Genomic DNA, 18,233 nt, shown 5'->3' with positions numbered 1-18,233 from the left:
GAAACAACCACTCGGCCGCTTTTCCATGAATCTGTCATCTGCCAATGGCGCCGTCTAATCCACTGGCTAATTGGGAAAGGCTAGGAACTAGCTTTTACCGAAAAGTCCCTGTTTACTTCTCCGTCTTCGACGAGGATGTCGAGTTGGAGAACTACATTGTTGCCGGCGCGCCGTACGGAGGGGCCATTGGTATGCGCTCCTCTACTGCGCTTGGTTGAGATAAATGTTGATTTGATGTAGCGCTTTATCGAGATGAAAGCAAACCCATGAGGTTTCGAGACGCGCAGACGTCGAAGTCGAACATTGACATTTACTCCCGTTCCGGGAAGCTGATTAACCGCCTTAATGTGAGTTCATTTATCCTGCCCTTGAGGTAGCTGTATATCTGACTTGCACCAGTGGGAACATGGCACGATTAGAGGACTTGGATGGTCCAATCAGGAGGAGTTACTTGTGATTACTGAGGATGGCACTGTCCGACGGTACTTTGGCTTGTATGGTGACTTTACTTCATTTTCTCTTGGGAATGTAAGCGCAATCCAAATCGAGCGCGGATTTCAAATCCATAGGCTAACATCGACAGGGAGCTGAGGAGTATGGAGTGCGGGCATGCCGGTTCTGGAACTCGGGCTTTGTTGCTTTGCTCGCCAACAATCAGCTAATTGCTGTTTCCAACTACCATGAGCCACGACCTAGACTATTAGCACAATGCCCGGAGGGGGAAGTTGCTTCATGGTCATTGATTCCTCCGGCTTATACGCTATCTCGCTCGGTTGAGGTTCTTCTTGCTGTCGATAAGACGATCTATCTCGTCGATCCCACGGAGGCAGAGGACAAAGTGCTCCAAAACGGACCGTTCAAGCACGCCAGTGTGTCGCCTACGGGTCGGTTTGTTGCGCTCATCACGGCCGAAGGCAAAGTCTGGGTGGTGAGCAGTGATTTCCAGAGCAAGTACAGCGAATATGACCCAGATTCCCGCGTCACCCCTCGCTCTGTGGAGTGGTGTGGCGATGATGCTGTTGTTATTGCATGGGAAGACGAGGTGCATCTAATCGGGCCAAGTGGAGCTGCTTCACGGTAAGCTTGCCATCAGCTATGCTAGACTTTTCTAATTCAGCAGGTATTACTACGATGGAACAGTCCATGTCCTGCCGGAGTTTGACGGCGTTGGTCTAATCACTAATGATACATATGAGTTTTTACACAAGGTGTCAGGCAAGTCTCCTGCTTAATTTCCCGTTGTTCCCCCCCCCTGACTAGAGCAGACGTAACTGAGGCTATTTTTCGACTCGGCTCGACATCCCCAGCATCCGTTCTTCTGGATTCCATCGACCTCCTAGAGAAGAAGTCACCCAAAGCGGACGATAATATTCAACGGATCAAGCCAAGCCTACCGGAGGCTGTTGACGCATGTGTCAGGGCATCCGGAATGGAGTTCGACGCTCACTGGCAGAAACGATTGCTAAAAGCAGCATCCTTTGGAAAATCAGTTCTAGATCTGTACAACAGTGATGAGTTTGTTGAGATGACCGAGAAGCTGCGAGTCTTGCAGGCAGTGAGGAATTTTGAAATAGGACTCCCTGTTTCATATGAGCAGTATATGCGCCTAACTCCGGAGAAGTTGATTGAACGTATTGTGAACAGGAGAGAATACCTACTTGCAATTCGGATATCAGAATACCTCCAACTGCCTGCTGACAAGATATACGTGCACTGGGCGAGTTCGAAAGTCAAGGTTTCCACAGTCGACGATGAAGCCGTGTGTAAGTTGATCGTGCAGAGACTGGACGGAAAGCCAGGAATTTCCTTTGAGGTAATTGCGCAGGCTGCCTATGACGAGGGCCGCACGCATCTAGCAACGGAGCTTTTGAACCATGAACCGCGGGCCGGGAAACAGGTTCCATTGTTGCTCAATATGGAAGAGGATGAGATCGCACTGGACAAGGCGATCCAGAGCGGAGACGATGACCTCGTCAACTACGTACTTCTTCATCTGAAAAGCAAGCTTCCTATCGCTAGCTTCTTTAGGGTAATTAACACGCGCCCAATGGCATCTGCACTTGTGGAGACGACCGCGCGGGAAGAGGACACCGAGCTGCTGAAGGATCTATTCTATCAGGACGACCGGCCTTTGGATGGCTCCAACGTACTTCTTTCGGAAGCCTTGAAGCAGACAGACTTGCCGCGCAAGCAGGAACAGCTTCAGCTCGCTTCCCGGTTAATCTCGGACTCGAAAGACCCGACATTGATCTTGCAGCAGAAGCTACTCACTGAGTCGTCACAACTGCTCAAAGTCCAAGAGGCCTTGGACAAGGATCTAGCAGACAGGTCCGAGTTCCTCGGCCTGAGCTTGAATGACACAATCTACAGGTTAATCAGGTCGGGATACGGTAAACGGGCACAGAAGATCCAAGGAGATTTCAAGATGCCTGAGAAGACATACTGGTGGTTGAGACTACGAGCATTGGTCGCTAAGCGTGACTGGGGTGAACTGGAAGAAATCGCCAAGATTAAGAAATCACCGATAGGATGGGAGGTGAGTGAAGACATTATATCGTTGGTATCATTGCATAAGCTGACATGGATGTGAAGCCTTTCTATAATGAGATTTTAGGTGCTGGAAACACAAAGCTGGCTTCAGTCTTCGTTTCTAAATGCACCAACCTCCCCGCCGAGGAGAGGATTGAGATGTGGGTAAAATGCGGAATGATTGTAAAGGCCGGAGAGGAAGCCTTCAAGGCAAAAGACGTCAATACCCTCGAGGTCCTCCAAGCGAAGGCCTCCGGCCCGTCTGCTGTCGAGATTGGCAGGATGATCAACCAGCTCCGGCCAAAGAAATAGTGATGCGATCACTTCGTCTTTTATCCATCTTACGGTCATCCTTCAGGTAATCTCGTCGTACTCATCAACAGGAGCATGCTCGTCCACGGCGACGTTCTGAGTAGCAGGCTCTTGGCGTGGTTTGGCCTTGTTTCCTGTGGCTGTGGAAACATCAGCCATGGCATCATCGTCGTCATTACTACCGGCTTCAGCCAGTGCCTCAAATTTGGTCGCTTTTCCGTTCAGATCACTCCACTCGGCCTAGGGACGTCTGTTAGGTTTAAGAACAGGCTATGCAGGGAGTATTAAAACTTACCCTGCGGGACTTGACGGTTTTCGCTCGGTTTTCGCTCTTGGCCACCTTGATCTCTAACTGATCCATAATGGCCTCTGCTCTGTCCATGCCCTTCTGCTGCCGCAGGCGTTGTGCCCGTGACTTGGCTTTTGCTTTTGACTGTTTCTTTGACACGCCAGCATTGGCACGATCGGCAAGAATGGACTCGCGTTGCATGGGCGTGTTCTCAGCTCGAGGAAGGGAGGTCAAGGATTTGTCGAGGTCGAGACTCGGTGACGCTGCCCGGCGGGCAGCCCGCGAGTGTTTCGATACAGCTGATACAATACTGTTAGCATGTGCATTTAGAGGTAGCTAATATCCTAGCTAGAGGTAAAATGAGCGACTTACTCCTTGCTTTCGCCATAATCTGGTGTCGTTATGTGTAGTTTTTTTCTCCGTAGAATATTTTTGTGGAGACCGCTATCGATAAAAGCCCGCTACGGGCGACCACACGGACCCAAAGTGCAGCTGGGGCGCTTTCATGCAGCCGATCTGCAGGTGCTTTCTCCCTCCATACTACGCTTTTTCTCCGTCATTCTACAGTTGCCTATGTTTCCTGCAACGCTGTCTCTATGCCGTGTTTCATAGCCTTTCATCAGCCATGAATGCTCGCAGAGAGGGGATTGATTTCCTCGCTCAGAGTCGCTATAACAGCTGGACGACCTCCGATTATGATGACTTCTGGCATCATTTGCAGAACGCGAACCTGACGTATATTCTTGTGACAGCTGTATCAGTTTTCTTTTTTCTAAGCTACTTTAAATCAGTCCCAGCATCGGTCGTTGGTGCCGTGTGGGGTCTCATCGTCTATCTGACGCCGTCTCGAATAATCGCCGCCCTGGACTCCAAAGCCGCAACAGAGGAACCTTCGGACCCGTTGACCTTCCAAGCGAAAAGTGAGGCAATGCAACGTATACTCGGATTTGATCATGCTTTGTTCCCTTCGTTTTTCCCTCGACCAACGGCTTTCTCCGGACTTAGCACCGCCCTCCTGGGAAGCAAGGACACTGTGCCACCAGGGCTAGGAAACTGGGATAACTCGTGCTACCAGAATAGCATAATCCAGGGGCTAGCATCGCTCCCGTCGTTTGCGGGATTTCTAGGGCGGAATATCGATCTTCTTAACGGGAAATTCTCACTTTCAACTCATGAAGCGCTTAGGGGGATCATCGAACGGTTGAACGCTGCGGATAACTACGGACAGCGGCTATGGACCCCTGCGGACTTGAAATCGATGAGCAGTTGGCAGCAGCAGGATGCCCAGGAATATTTCTCGAAAGTGGTGGACCAAATCGATCATGAGGTGCAGCAGGCTACAAGACGACAGACGCGCAACCTTGGTTTGAAGATGGCGGGACCCCAAGAACACGTTATTGGGGCTGCTTCACCACAGGCTAATGGCTCCGCTGAAACAGTGCAGTCGGGGAAGCAATCATTTCGCAATCCTTTGGAAGGCCTTCTTGCGCAGAGAGTTGGATGCATGCAATGTGGGTGGACAGAAGGACTGTCCCTGATCCCTTTCAATTGCTTGACCGTGCCTTTGGGGGCGAGCTACGAATACGATGTCCGAGACTGCCTGGATGAATATATGAACTTGGAGCCGATTGAGGGTGTAGAATGCGCGAAATGTACCTTGCTTCGCGCTCAAGACCAACTTCGCAATCTGCTGCAGCAAATCAAGGATGACGAAAAACTCTCACAGACGGCCGAATCAACTAAGATGTCTGACGCGCTTAAAATATCAGCTGAGCAACGACTAAAAGCTGTTGAAGAGGCCCTAGATGATACCGATTTTACGGAGAAGACCCTGTCGAAGACATGCCACATTCCCTCGAAGAGCAGGGTTTCTACAACAAAGTCAAGGCAAGCTGTTATTGCAAGGCCTCCCAACTGCCTCGCCATTCATATCAATCGGAGTGTCTTTGACGAAAATACTGGTTTACTGAGAAAGAATTACGCCGCCGTCAAGTTTCCACGGGTCATTGATTTGAGCGAATGGTGTCTAGGAGGAAGCTATGCGGAAGCTGTCGAGGACAAGATCGAGAACTGGGGCACAGATCCCCGGGTTTCGATGTTACCCCCTCCAGGCGCCGTGAGAGATACTTTCGGGCGCCGTTACGAGTTGCGTGCGGTGATTACTCACTATGGACGCCACGAGAATGGTCATTATATATGCTATAGAAAGTACCCGGTCGATATATTCCCGGCCCACGTCCCCGAATCAATCTTGGAGGCGGACGGTGAGAAAGAAAGGGCCGAGCGGTGGTACCGATTGAGCGACGAGGACGTCCAGATGGTTAGCGAGGAGAATGTTATGACTCAGGGAGGCGCATTCATGCTCTTCTATGAAGCTGTTGAAGCTTCTGCGTCTGAGATAGGAGGGGCCAGCTCCAATGGAGTTGGAAATCCGGCGTCAAGCTTCAGTTCTGCCTCACCGGAAGATATGTCCTCCATAACCTCGACCGCCACCGATCGTTCAGCAGTCTCCGACACATCCCGCGCTACAAGTGTATCGACCGACGGTGTTGACCCACCCACAGAGAAGGGGGTTCAGCCCAACTCGGAAGTCGACTAGACCACCAGTATTAACCACCCTTTGACTGACCTTCACGTCCCCAATCAACCCAAACATGCAGTTGCGTGTGCAATGATACCCAAACAGAGCATAATAGGCGTTAGCGGCTTGCCAGGTTTCCTCTTATTTGTATTTGTATCCCAGGGCATGATATTTTGGTTGTATCAGTACCCACTTCGAATACATTAAACTTCTGTCATTGATAAAATCCCAGCAAAATATACTGGTGAAATTATGTATGCACCAAAGGCCGCATCCAACGCCATAAGCACTATGCACGCAATAATTCATGACCGTAAGAAAAGCCCAACCTAGAAAACGCCAGCCCGTAACATAATCTCATGAAATTGCTCCAACGACACCCCAGCCTCCACGCCAGCACCCCCATTAGCCTCCAGAATCATATCCCTGAGCAACGCATCGCCCGAATCCTCTTTCATTTCGCGCGCAATTCTCCTCAAATGGCTCAACGTGATCGGTCCGTCTGTCCCACGGGTAAACAGCTGAAACGCAGTGTCAACCTCCGCGGACATCGCTTCGTCAGACCGCGATCGCAGTTTCGCCGCCGCGACGGAGAGAAATGGCGCATAAGGAACGTAACCGGTTACGGTGGGGTCTACGGCAGAGAGAATCGATTGGAGTTCTTGCGAAGTCTCGGGCGAGAGACCTAGAGCTCTATTGAGCCAGCGGTGTCAGCGTCTATAGCAGCTGTCGCATCTTGGAGAGGGCCAACATACACAAGAGCCTTCCGCACATCCTCCCTCGCAATCACGCCTTCCTTTTCATTGGGGAATTCCTCGTTCGGCTCTGAGAAGATGTGGAACACCTCTTTGATCTCATTTTCTTCTTCGCCGCTGATGTCGTTCTCTTTCGCGAGTTTAGATTGTCGTGCTTTCTTGCGGGCTGGCGAGGATGCGCTGGGCGCGGAGCGTTTCTTTGGTGGCTTTGGTGGCATAGCGTTAGTCAAATACCTAGTGAAGAAGCGGAAGTGAAGTAAATGTGCTCACCATGTGGCCGTTGAGTTAGGAAGCCTAGCTTGGATGCGGTGGTTTGCGATTGATGTCGAAGAAAGCCGTGAAAGAGCCAGAGGCGAGGCTCGGCCATTGGTGAGCGCGGTGAAAGACGGGTTGCACTCTTGACTTCCGTCAGACAATCACATTGCAGACGTCGACGACTGCAGCAGATAACTGGATAACTGATGAGGCGTTGGATCGTCGCATCTCATCGAAGTGGACGGAAGCTCTCGCCCGTGATGCTGACGTAAGGCTTCGTGCCTGGCATCTGTCTTGTTGCTTTTCTTCGCCTGCATTTGTAGGAGCTTGATCAATCTGCTTTACTTTGATATTTACAAATCCTCTCATTGATTTCTTGCTTGCAACTTAGTTAGACGGCGGAACCACGGCCCATCATGGATGTACAGCTGTATGTCTATGACCTTTCCCAGGTAAGTTACTCTACACGAAGATGGTTTACATTGCTAACTCGCACAGGGAATGGCACGAATGGTACGTACAATGCCCACGAAGACGGCATTTCTGACATGAGTAGTATTCGATGGCTTTGACTGGGACGCAAATCGATGCTGTGTACCATACGTCCCTAGTCTTCAATAACGTTGAGTACTACTTCGGCCAGGGCATCCAAACTGCTCTTCCTGGGAGCACGCACCATGGACAACCCATGGAGTAAGTCCATATGGGCAAGAGCGAGCTCCCGTTCGAAGTGATAGAGGAGTATCTGCAATCGCTGAGCTCTGTCTATACTCCAGAGGTATGGAGATGCGTCCCAACTAGACGTTACATGCTAATGAAGTACAGTCCTACGATCTCTTCCTGCATAACTGCAACAACTTCACTCAAGACCTATCCATGTTCCTTGTCGGGAAGAGTATCCCCGAGCATATTCGGAATCTGCCTGAGACTTTCCTACGCACGCCGCTTGGTCAGATGCTGAAGCCCCAGCTTGAGGGTGCCCTGCGTGGGGTAACGCAAGCCCCAGGGCCAGGCCTGCCAGGGCCTTCTGCACGGCCTGCTGCCGTCCAGCCCCAGAATAAGGTCCGTGTGGTGACCAACTTGAGCGAGCTCGAGACACAACTGTCTTCTGCTTCGGAGTCTTGTGCAGTCATATTCTTCACTTCGGCCACCTGCCCTCCGTGCAAAATGATGTACCCGTTGTACGATGAGCTCGCTGAGGAGGCTGGCCCTCGGGCTGTCCTCATCAAAGTGGACACCAGTATTGCCCAGGACGTCGGCATGCGGTACAGCATACGCGCAACACCTACCTTCATGACCTTCCTACGAGGCGAGCAACTGGATCAATGGAGCGGAGCGGATGCCGGCAAGCTACGTGGTAATGTCCGGCTCCTTCTTGAAATGGCACACCCTACGCACCGACACCGCGAGCTTCACCTGCCCAGCTTCCAGCGCACCATCACCAACTACGTCATGTACAAGAAGACTCCTCCACTCGAGAAGCTCGTCCAGAAGCTCAAACCACACGACCAAGACGCTACCCTCCTCTCGATCATCGACTTCATCAAACGTCGCACCGAATCCGCAGCAGACACCCCATTGCCAACCGACCTCCCTCACTTCGCACCCTACCTGACACAAACCTTCCACTCTCTCACGATAGAGAACCGCTTCGCGCTCGTCGACCTCGTTCGACTCCTCTTCATCGACCCCCGCGTGGCGGGCTACTTCGCCGAAGATACAGCCCACACTCTCCTCCTCGCCGTCTTCTCTCTCGACGACTCCTCCGAATCCAGCACCCCCTACAACCTCCGCATCGTCACCCTCCAACTCGCCTGCAACCTCTTCTCAACCCCCCTCTACACCCACCATCTCTCCTCCCCAGCCAACCCGCTCCGCCCAGCCCTCCTCTCCCTCCTAACATCTACCCTCCTCGACACGCACAGCAACCTCCGCGTCGTCGCCGCCTCTCTAGCCTACAACCTCGCCGCAATAAACCACAACGCCCGATTCACCACCGCCACTTCCACCACCAACCAAGACGCCGGCGCCGAACCCCTAACAGAAGAAGAACAAGTCGCGCTAACAGCCTCGGTCGCCGAAGCGCTCACACAGGAAACGAGCAGCGCCGAGGCCCTGCACGGGCTGCTCTTCGCTCTAGGGCTTCTTGTATACGAGGCGCCTATTGACGGCGCAGTGCTCGATCTTTGTCGTGCGCTCGGTGTCAAAGACGTCGTCGACGGCAAGAAGGGCGTCGAGGGTGTGAAGGGGGATCCTTTGTTCAAGGAGGTTGGGGGCGAGTTATTGGGGAGGGGGCTGTAATAGGAATCGCCTGCGTTGCCGTTGACGAGGAAGTCTAGCCCTCTCGCCTTCAGCCCTGGAGGGTTGAGTTTGGATGTTGGTTTGATTTACTTTACTTTGCTTTGCTTTGTTTTGACTAGATTTGATTAGACTCAGGCTCGGAGATGAATGGAGCGAGGGCGAGTGAGACGCAGGTCCTCCCTTCCAAATGCTTAACTCAAAGTTCTTTATCCCTTTTGACTCACGACGGCTCGTTTTTTGAGTCAAGTTAGTAGCCTTGATTTGGAGAAAGGGGTCGGGTACTTTTGTACATTTGCACTTAATAAATCAGAATCGACAAACCGTTGGAATGAATATCATAAGCCAACGACTTGACATGACTTGGCTTCCCGTCCGATTCAATTTGATTTGGTCAACTCATTGAAAGCGAAACTCTGAGTAGAAAGGAATAAATCTTAATTGAATAAAGAAAGAAAGAAAGGACATGACGGCGCTGTGATGAAATGGCCCGGGCTCTTCCTTTCTTTGTTGACGTCGTGGTCTCGCGATTGATAATGAACCCCGAGGCGGTCATAACTACATATCATGTTTTGCTTTTTCCCGGCTTTAGATTTGAAAGCCGTGTCAGTTGTCAGTTGTCAGCTGTCAGTTGTCATCTCGTAAAAGTACTTTGTGGCCAGGCTAGTCACTTCAGGTATCTACCTACTCCGTACGGAGGAGTACTCTGTCCGCGCTCCGGTGTTGGACTCCGCACACTATGCCTAGTTACTACTTAGTGTCTTAGTCTCGCTGTTGTTGTTTGATGTCGGACCGAGGGGTCAGATTTGGAGTCCGGCGAAGGACAACCAAGGACGAGGCAGTGCGAGACGGGGCCACGGGGCCAGTTTCAGTTTCAGTTTCAGCTTTTCAGCTTGGGGCCTAATACTCTGGATACGGATACTTGCTTTCAATACTCCGTATAGTACTACTGTAGGAAGGAGAAGAGTACAGTCTAAGAATAGGATAATATGTTGTGTATGCTATAATCATAACTCGTATTCAAGAGTCGAATGCTACCTAATAGAAGAGTAGATGCTACCTAAATAAATCAAGACAAATCAGGATAAAAGATATCCGGTATAATATGGGTATGACGCTGGGCTATGCGAGGAAGTACGAAAGTCGGAAAGAAAATGCAACCAAGTAGTAACTAACGTGAGCTGCTGTGGCACGCTCGGGTATGAACAAAACAGAAGAGTACACGACTGGGTATCGAAGAGAACATGAATAATAAGATAAGGAAATGTAAATGAGGCAGATGATCGCTAAGGCAAGGAAAGCAAAGCAGGAGTAAAGTCAAGCAGGACTATGGAGGAAACGATTTCCCGAAATGGATAATAAGAAAGAGCCCAGTGAGTCATACTCCGGAGTTGACAGCACAGACAAGAAGAAAAGATGTGATAAGATCGGGTGAGATGGAAAGAAGAGTTGAGTGGGAGAAGAAGATCTGGCGGTGAAGCCAATGTGGGTGATAGGCTGCTGGCGTGCATGAGCAGACAGTCATGGGGGAATTTCTTCAGGCGCCGACTGCGACTGGTATTAGGTAAGCTGCGGGTCGGGTCGGGCGCCGAATCACAGGCCCGCGAGAGGCTGCCTCTTTGGGGAATTCCCGCCCGCTCAGCGCGCTTGACCTCCGCACGTGTGTGCTCGGCCTCGTTGTGCTGCTGTCATGCTGAGATGAAGCTGAGGCGAGGCATTCCGTGGTGGTCAGCAGTGGATGTGTCGATTTGGTGATGTTGGTGTTGGTGTTGTTGGTAAAGTCAGCACGGCTCGGACAGCCCTAAGAACGACCTGCGTGGAGCAACCGAGTGCCGAAGACGCGGGGCTTGTCTAGGTGCGGTAGACAACGGCCCTGGAAGACGAGGTGGTTCGGCGTTTCTTCTCGGCGACCACGGGCTTGCGCTTCTTCGTGCGCTTGTTGTTCTCCTTCTCGGTGGCTACAAGCTGGGCGACGCGCAGTGCCTGCTGGGCTTTGGCGTGGGCCTGGACCTGGGCGAGGAAGCGAGCTCGCTGGGCCTCCTCCTCGGCTGCCACGCGCAGCATCTGGATATGCTGCTCGGTGGTCAAACTGCTGGCTCCCATGCGCGGATCGATGGCGGCGGACTCCTCGTCAATAACCGGCTCTGGGGTGATGGGTCCATTAGGGAACAGGTCCTCGTCAGAAAGGTAGGCGCTGGCTGAGGAGCCCTCCGAATCGCAGCTGATGAGCGAGGGGCGGTTGGGCCATGAAGGGAAAGCACAGGCGTTGTTGGTGGAGTTGGAGGAGAACGAGCACTTCTGGGGGGTGATGTCGAGGAGGTCGTCGTTTGGCGAAGGTGGTGGCGGCGGCGGGATGCTGCTCGCCAGCGGAGAGTATGTGCTGCCGAAGCTCATGTCGAAGTAGACATGGTGGTTGCTGGAGCTAGCCTCGCTGGGAGAGGAGCGTATGCTGGACTGGTCCCTGCTCCAGGGCTGGAATGGGTACACCATCTTGCAGGTGTTGTGGATAGTGAGGAGAGAATGATGGTGGTGTTGTTGATTAGTGAGTAAAGTGGAGAGTGTTCAGGCGAGTTGAGAGGGAGACGAGAGGCTATATACCCCAGATGTGAAAGGGTGTGTTCTGAGGTGTGTTGTGAAGGGTGTGGTGAAGGAAGGGACCCAGAACAAACGGCGGAGCGTGAAAGGGCTATATATGAATGTGAAAGGGCGAGCCAGATCGATCGGGGGTTCTGGACTCCCTTGCATGGCCCAGCAGATAAGGCGCCGCGGGGGGAGTGTTTCTTGGAATTATTTTATTCTATTTTTTATATTCCCAATCGGGGCATTTTCGAAACCCGAAAATGGATAAATAAATCGGGTGGGGCGCCGAGTCACAAAAGGCCCAACTCCCGGCAATGAGGCGTCCACTGGCGACGATGACGACCTGCGAGTCAAGCGCGGCGATCAGGCGGAAGGCGGTTCCGGTCAACTGCTGCAGCTTGATGTTTGAATTTTCTGAATAATTCGAGGTTTGAAATGATCTGTCCAGACTCCAGCGGGTGACAGATACCCAACACAAAGTACGTCTTGGACAACCCGAGGTGGGATCTATCGATTTATGTCTTTGATCCTTTAACCGCTCTTCCTTTCATCCTTTGTGGAATTGTGGCGGATTCTCGACGTCTGTTCTCTTTCAGCCGGTCCGCGGACCGGGGGAGATCGGATGGAATTTGGGGTCGCGGCCGTGGGGATGAAGGGACCAACTCAGGAAATCGGAAAGGGAAAAAATAAAATAAAATAAAATAAATAAAGTGCCAAGTTGCCAACCATTTTCCATTTAGCCGCTGACGATTTTCGTCCTTGTTCCGGAATAATTCATTCCCCAGACGAACCGTCTCATTTTCCACCTCATTATTATTCCATTTTGACAGCCATTCTCCGGGCGGACTCCGGAGCTCTTCAGTTTGCTTCGTGAAGCGGTCTGGATTTCGTGCCCAACCAGCCTGCTTGATGTTGGTGTTGGTCATGCATTCTCACCGCTCCTTGAGCTCAAGCAGACCCTGTTCCCGGCGGATGTGCGATGCCGCTGCATGGATTGTATGCTAACCCCTCCAACTCATAAGGGTTCAGGCTTGCTCCTCCAGCCCAGTCCCTGCTGCGTCGTTTGGCGGTCAGAAACAAACAGTCAAACGCCGACAAAACATCCTTGGCTTGGGAGAACTGTCGAGGTCGCGAGTCGCGGCTTGAGAGTCGAGACTCGACATGTTTGACTGTTCACACTATTGTCTACCAAATGATAATCACAGGCGTACTTTGTATCAAAAGCAATGTAAAAAGCAATGTCGGATCATCTCGTGGGACTTCCGGGTGAGATTCGTCCTCATCACATCGCGGGTGTCTCCGCTGCGCGTTATGCGCGGGGACTCTCCGGCGATTATTCTCGCTGCCTGTAACCTGAAGGCCGAAGTCTCGACGAAATTTGTCGGACGATAATTAGTCGTCTCTATTAGCGATTTGTGTCAATTGTATCAGTTGTATCATTGTATAGCCGTTTGTTTGAGACTGGAAATCAACTCCCGATCCCCACAGGCTCATCTCCCCGTTGAAAATCGAACCTGAACCACGGGTCGCCCCCTTGTCAGGCTGTTGGACTGACGGAGGCCGGGGCAACCTGCCGCAGGCCCGCCGCTTCTCCAGTTTGATGAGCCCGTGGATGCTCTAGAAGACAAAGAACGACTCGTCGCCTTCTAGCTTGCTGTCCGCCGTCGCACCATTGCCGACCGGCAAAACTAGGCAAAAATCCGACTCCCAACACAGCAAGGCGACTCCACGATCCGCCGTAAATTCGTCTTTTCCAAGTGCCGCTAGCGCAACGGCTTTGTGCCGGAAATCTCCCCGTTCTCCAACCGTGTTCTTCCGTCGGGGGCGCGGCGGATTCCCCCTTTGAAAATGGCCGTCATTTCCTGAACGGGAACGCGTGGTTCATTTGCGGGAAAACTCCGGAATCGACTCAATTTTCGGTCCTGTTGGTCTTCGCTCCTGATCCTCGCTCCTCGCTCCTCGGCGGAACGCTGCGCGAGGGATCTCCGCGTACCGGCTGGATGGCTCTTTAATAACCGAGGTATCCCATCCCCAGGTTTGGCTCGCCTCACACAATCACGGTTGCCGAGTCAGAAGCAAGTAGGCGTAACCTCGGCGAACACAAGTAATGTGAGGCAGATGGTGAGGCAGTTGTGAGGCAGTTGTGAGGCAATTGTGAAGTATAGGTGGCCACTACGGAGTCGAGTAATTGAATGTGATGCGATGATGCGACACCAGCCGTACTTTGGCTCCCCCTGCTTCCGCAGCTGCATGTACGGCTATCTGAGTGTGATGCAACATGCCCGATCTGGACACCCAGGAGACTGGGACATCCACCAGAGAAACTGAACTAACTGAAGCGCTTTGATATTTGCAAGAATATTGATTGTCGTGTCTGCCCAACCACAGAGTGGGATCATTTCACGAGCCTTTCGCGGCAAACGTGAAGCTGGTCCGAGAGGGTCTCTCTCAATAGGAATGATGGGACAGCTGCACCGGGCCGGGCCTCAGCAACGAGTGACGAGTCTCGTCACTTCAATGATGGTCGAACACCGGTTGCTCGGTTGTCAGTTGTTACCAGTTACAACCAGTCGACCACGGACCGCGCCATTCGCGGGACGGCTCTCACTCTGAGCTCGTTCATTGCTTTTCCTGAATCAACCCCAATGCTCCTGATCCTTCAGGCTTCATCTGACAACAGATAATCGAACCGTTGCCTCGGATTCCCCACCCTTCGCGGAACCGACCTGGAGCATCCGTAAATGACGAATCGTGCCCAAGGGGCAGAGACGAAGCATCAGTTCCAGGAACTAATCAAGACTAAACAGTAGTCCCAGTGATCAGTCTCCATCGCCATCCAGCCTCCGACTGAGGACTCTGCCACCACGCTGGGACTTTGTCGTCCAGAAGCAGCCAATCATTTGCTCCCATGCTCGGGAAGGTCCGCGGAACGGCGGACAAAAGAACGACTAAACAACCGTCGCCCAACCAGTCCCCAGTGTTGGGTTCCAATATGGGGCCGCCCCTTTTTTTGGCTCCGGTGTCGTGGTAACTGTTCCTGCAAAGGCGATCTATCATTTCCCTTGGGCTGTGAGCCTGTGACTGAGACCCCTTGACTCCTTGACTCCCGCTGGCTGACTCTGCTTCTGTGACTGTGATTGCGATTGTTGGTGTTGATCAACAGACAGCTGACCTGTTCCAAACGGGAAAATGATAGTGGGGCCGGCGCGGAAGGCGGTTGCCATCCGTACCAAAGATCAGGGGCTGAAGTCTGAAGAGCTCAGTTCTCTGCTTCCTGCTTACTGTTATGCACATGTACATTACTCATGCACAAGCATCCAGCTGAAAATTGGACGTCCAGTCACTACACATAAACCTCCGTACCCTTACTGAGTACAGTTCAACTACCCAGTCCAACCTTTATCCTGCACCCCATTGGGGATAATGCAGTTACAAAGCACCGTGCACATTCCAGCTCAGGCACTCCTATTCATTCCAAATGACGACAACCAGCGTCCATAGTCGATGCAAGTCGAGTTCAGACCTCGCACGATCGATCGGATGCATTCTCATCTCCCCGTTTTAGATACATACCAGCTGCAAGCCTGCACTGCATAGTGCATACCATTACCCGGTGCTGGGGTGGACACGGACCACCGCCACTTCTTCAGCATCAGATCACAATGCATTGTCATTGTCAATAGTGAATCCGGGGAGGCCGGGCGGAGACGGAGTCGTCAGTGTCGACTGCCCTAGCTTCTGCAGTGCATGAGATACTACACGCGGATACGGAGTACATTGATTGTATTTACCTGTCCTTGCGTTTTGGATCGCAGTTGATGCATCATTACGTTCTATCGAACTGCGCCACTGCTGTGGCTGGATGGCCAATGCAGTATTTTTGTCTGTCACGAGGTCGAGCTATCCAGACATGGCTTATGACCTATGAATACTGAATAACAATGAAGGGTAGGAGCTTTGACTGAGGCTCGAGCTCACCCAAACAGGAAAAAGCCCCCTCCCATACCAATCCACCCTGGAAACCTGAATCATGGTAGGGAGCTCCCAAAGGCGGGGAACCAATGACCGTCCAAGGGACCAGTTCCCGAACCTTGAATCCAAGTCAAGGTTCAAGTCAAGGTTCAAGTCAAGGTTCTGAAATCAAGAACATGCAGAAGACCTGGAATCTGGATTCTTCATGCGAGGCCCTCGCCGCTGTTTTGTGGCTGAAGCTTTGATCCCGGTGGCCCGGCTCCCCGTCCCAGGCCCCGCCCTTCGCTATGATCTCCATCCCCATCTTATCCCCATCGCCGCATCGCGTCCCCTTGCCCAGTACCCGCGCCAGGAGCTCAACGCAGGGGATGGATAGCTCATGCAAATCTTTCCGGGGAGTCGGGGACCAGCGACCAAGGACGTCTGTCTCCGCCGCCACGGGGACCGACTACCCGGAGCTCTAGCTTTGAGCTATGACATTCAACTCGAGGTTTGGATATCCTCCGTTCCGGAAGTACGGGAGTACTTTATCTACAACGCAAGCCGGCGGATCGCTCGTGGATAACTCACGGGCAAGTTTGGGTTGGTTATCCGTGGTGTGCGATCTATCGGATCAGTCGTACAACTAAGCAACGCAAGCAACTCTTTACTCCGGTATGTGGCGCCGCTCCAGCAGGGCAGAGACAAACACACATTTCCTCGCCAGGTGTAACAACAATGGCCTGGTTTTGCGACAGTGACACAGTCCCGGCCTCGTCAACCCAAGCCACTGACGACGAAGTACGAGGGAAGTATAAAACGACATTACGGTGTAGGCGGAGGAGGTACGTACGTGCAATCCTAGAAAGTCCAAGTTCGAACCCGCAGTGCCCCCGGCGGTGGCGCACAGATCATGTCCCCAGTTAGGTATGTGACTCCTCGCTGCGGAATCGCCTCCCCGCGACGCATCCTCCGCAGTCTGCAGTCCAGGCTGGTTTCCTGGGTGAGGAGATTCCAAATTAGGAATTTCTACTTTGGGTTGCAGCCTTTCAGCCTTTTACACCGTACTATCGAGCGTCGGGTCGGAGCTTCTCCGGGTTCCAGTTCTTTCTGGTCATTATTGTGGTTATTATCCGAAATACTACATATTATTATTTTATCGCAGCTGGACCGCGCGGGCGAGAGAGGTTGGAATCGGACAGAGGCCGAGAGGTGAAGGCTGAAGCGGTTAAGCGGGCGGGTATTGAAACTCCGTCGGGAGGTTTTCCCGACCCTCTCCCTCTGCCTCTCCCTCTCCCTCTTCATCTCTTTTCTTTCCACGGTGAGGAACGAGTCTGGGGTCCGGGGAGAAGGGCGTTCCCTTTTCAGGAAATCCACTCCGCACTCCATCCCATCGAGCTTGACTTGGTTTCGCCTCAAACAAATCCACCGTCCACCGTAGACTCACGACGTATTCGAATTATTGCCATAAACGCCCGACGTAGCAATAATAGCAACGGGACCTAACAAAACATCCGCTATTCGGAGGGATCTCTGGCCGGGGCAAACTGCAAGACGCGTTGCTCGCCAGTCGCCACCACCGGCCATATGGATCGGCAGTGCAGAACTGCTGCCAGCGGCTTTTGACTTTTGCCGCTTTTGCGCTTTGCGGTCTTGGACTCTGAGTCTGACTGACTGACTGAGTCTGGAAGATTACCGACGGGCGAAGACCGTGACCGGCGACTTGGCCGAGACAGCGGAGAAGCGGGTGGCGGATTTTTTCCGGCGTTTCCTCGGTGTACTTTATTTTCTAACTAACTACTCGGTTAACTAAGTTAGTCGATGCTTTACTAATACGGCTAGATGGCGGTGATGTGATCCGGAGGTGGTGGTGATCGTGGTCGTGATTGTGACGACTGTTGGTCGGACTGTGTCGGTGGTTCGGAGTACTTCGTCGGTTGATGTCGGGTCGGAGTAATTCGGGTATTATACTACAATCACATTATTATTTCATGATTATGCTGAGCTGAGTTGAGTTTGACGCCGAAGCTCGTGTCAGGACTTGAAATGTTGATGCTTGTGAGAGAGGGTTTATTCACATGTGAATTAGTATGATTATGAATATGATTATCAGCCATCCAGACGTCATCATGAAATTTGAAGAAAATAATCCGGTAGTGTCCTTTGTATGATTTTTAGCTGTTAGTTAAAATATATATATATTTAATGTTAAATTGATGATTTATGCGCGCCATGGCTGATATCTGGCTGATATATATTTGTATACATTTGTAGCGTTTGATATTAACCGACTGGTCAAAACAAACCAAGAGCCTCATTTCATCATCATTTCATAACAAGGATAAACATATTGCTACTTTTGAATGACACAATAATTACGTTCTGCTCTCTCGGTTCTCGCCGAATGTCGCTCTTCCCAAACTTTGAATGTGAAGGTTGAGTCGAGACCGGACCCGCACCGTCCTGACAGTTCGTATGATTTCCTAATTGGGTGACTTGGCATTCTGGCCTTTTACAGGGCCACTGCCCAGTGCCCAGTGGTCTTGGAGTGGGTCGCGATATAATAAACAATTTGTAAACACATGCGATGGCTCCCTGGATCTGGTGGCTATCTTGATATTTTGGATGATGTTGCGAAGATGAAGCTAGAGCCATCCACGTCGAACTGACGATCTGTTACTAG

At 51.9% G+C, this 18,233-nt stretch overlaps 6 protein-coding genes across 6 annotated transcripts; 3 read left to right on the top strand and 3 right to left on the bottom strand.

The window, feature by feature from the left end:
* The first annotated feature begins 2 nt into the window (after positions 1–2).
* Positions 3–3,191, top strand: vp16 (tethering complex subunit VPS16). The gene is made up of 8 exons (XM_040846069.1): positions 3–189; positions 241–347; positions 400–528; positions 584–1,077; positions 1,121–1,215; positions 1,266–2,536; positions 2,593–3,081; positions 3,137–3,191. Exons 1-7 carry the CDS (start codon positions 45–47, stop codon positions 2,839–2,841), a joined length of 2,490 nt encoding a protein of 829 aa, XP_040705610.1. The 5' UTR covers positions 3–44; the 3' UTR covers positions 2,842–3,081; positions 3,137–3,191.
* On the bottom strand, positions 2,449–3,518 carry ASPSYDRAFT_75810 (Alb1 domain-containing protein; the record flags this gene model as incomplete). The annotated part of the gene is made up of 3 exons (XM_040850835.1): positions 2,449–3,081; positions 3,137–3,429; positions 3,503–3,518. 3 exons carry the CDS (start codon positions 3,516–3,518, stop codon positions 2,884–2,886), a joined length of 507 nt encoding a protein of 168 aa, XP_040705609.1. The 3' UTR covers positions 2,449–2,883.
* Positions 3,519–3,755: 237 nt separating this feature from the next.
* On the top strand, positions 3,756–5,729 carry ASPSYDRAFT_145890 (ubiquitin-specific protease UBP1; the record flags this gene model as incomplete). Its single annotated transcript, XM_040841569.1, has 2 exons — positions 3,756–4,645; positions 4,706–5,729. The coding sequence occupies 2 exons, from the start codon at positions 3,756–3,758 to the stop codon at positions 5,727–5,729; spliced, it is 1,914 nt and encodes a 637-aa protein (XP_040705608.1).
* Positions 5,730–5,824: 95 nt separating this feature from the next.
* Positions 5,825–6,941, bottom strand: ASPSYDRAFT_40346 (EF-hand superfamily Ca2+-modulated protein). The gene is made up of 3 exons (XM_040846068.1): positions 6,737–6,941; positions 6,467–6,672; positions 5,825–6,404 (listed from the first exon to the last, which is right to left on the bottom strand). The coding sequence occupies exons 1-3, from the start codon at positions 6,737–6,739 to the stop codon at positions 6,041–6,043; spliced, it is 573 nt and encodes a 190-aa protein (XP_040705607.1). The 5' UTR covers positions 6,740–6,941; the 3' UTR covers positions 5,825–6,040.
* A 196-nt stretch (positions 6,942–7,137) lies between these two features.
* Positions 7,138–9,022, top strand: ASPSYDRAFT_54765 (bifunctional C97 family peptidase/thioredoxin family protein; the record flags this gene model as incomplete). Its single annotated transcript, XM_040848906.1, has 5 exons — positions 7,138–7,173; positions 7,220–7,234; positions 7,278–7,414; positions 7,436–7,499; positions 7,547–9,022. 5 exons carry the CDS (start codon positions 7,138–7,140, stop codon positions 9,020–9,022), a joined length of 1,728 nt encoding a protein of 575 aa, XP_040705606.1.
* A 1,848-nt stretch (positions 9,023–10,870) lies between these two features.
* Positions 10,871–11,509, bottom strand: ASPSYDRAFT_143004 (uncharacterized protein; the record flags this gene model as incomplete). Its single annotated transcript, XM_040841300.1, has 1 exon — positions 10,871–11,509. The coding sequence occupies one exon, from the start codon at positions 11,507–11,509 to the stop codon at positions 10,871–10,873; it is 639 nt and encodes a 212-aa protein (XP_040705605.1).
* Positions 11,510–18,233: the final 6,724 nt, after the last annotated feature.

This window comes from Aspergillus sydowii, assembly GCF_001890705.1.
Source record: "Aspergillus sydowii CBS 593.65 unplaced genomic scaffold ASPSYscaffold_2, whole genome shotgun sequence".
NCBI classification, from domain to species: Eukaryota; Fungi; Ascomycota; class Eurotiomycetes; order Eurotiales; family Aspergillaceae; genus Aspergillus; species Aspergillus sydowii.
Note: the sequence above shows the minus strand (reverse complement) of the source record. Positions and strands in the feature narration are given on the sequence as shown.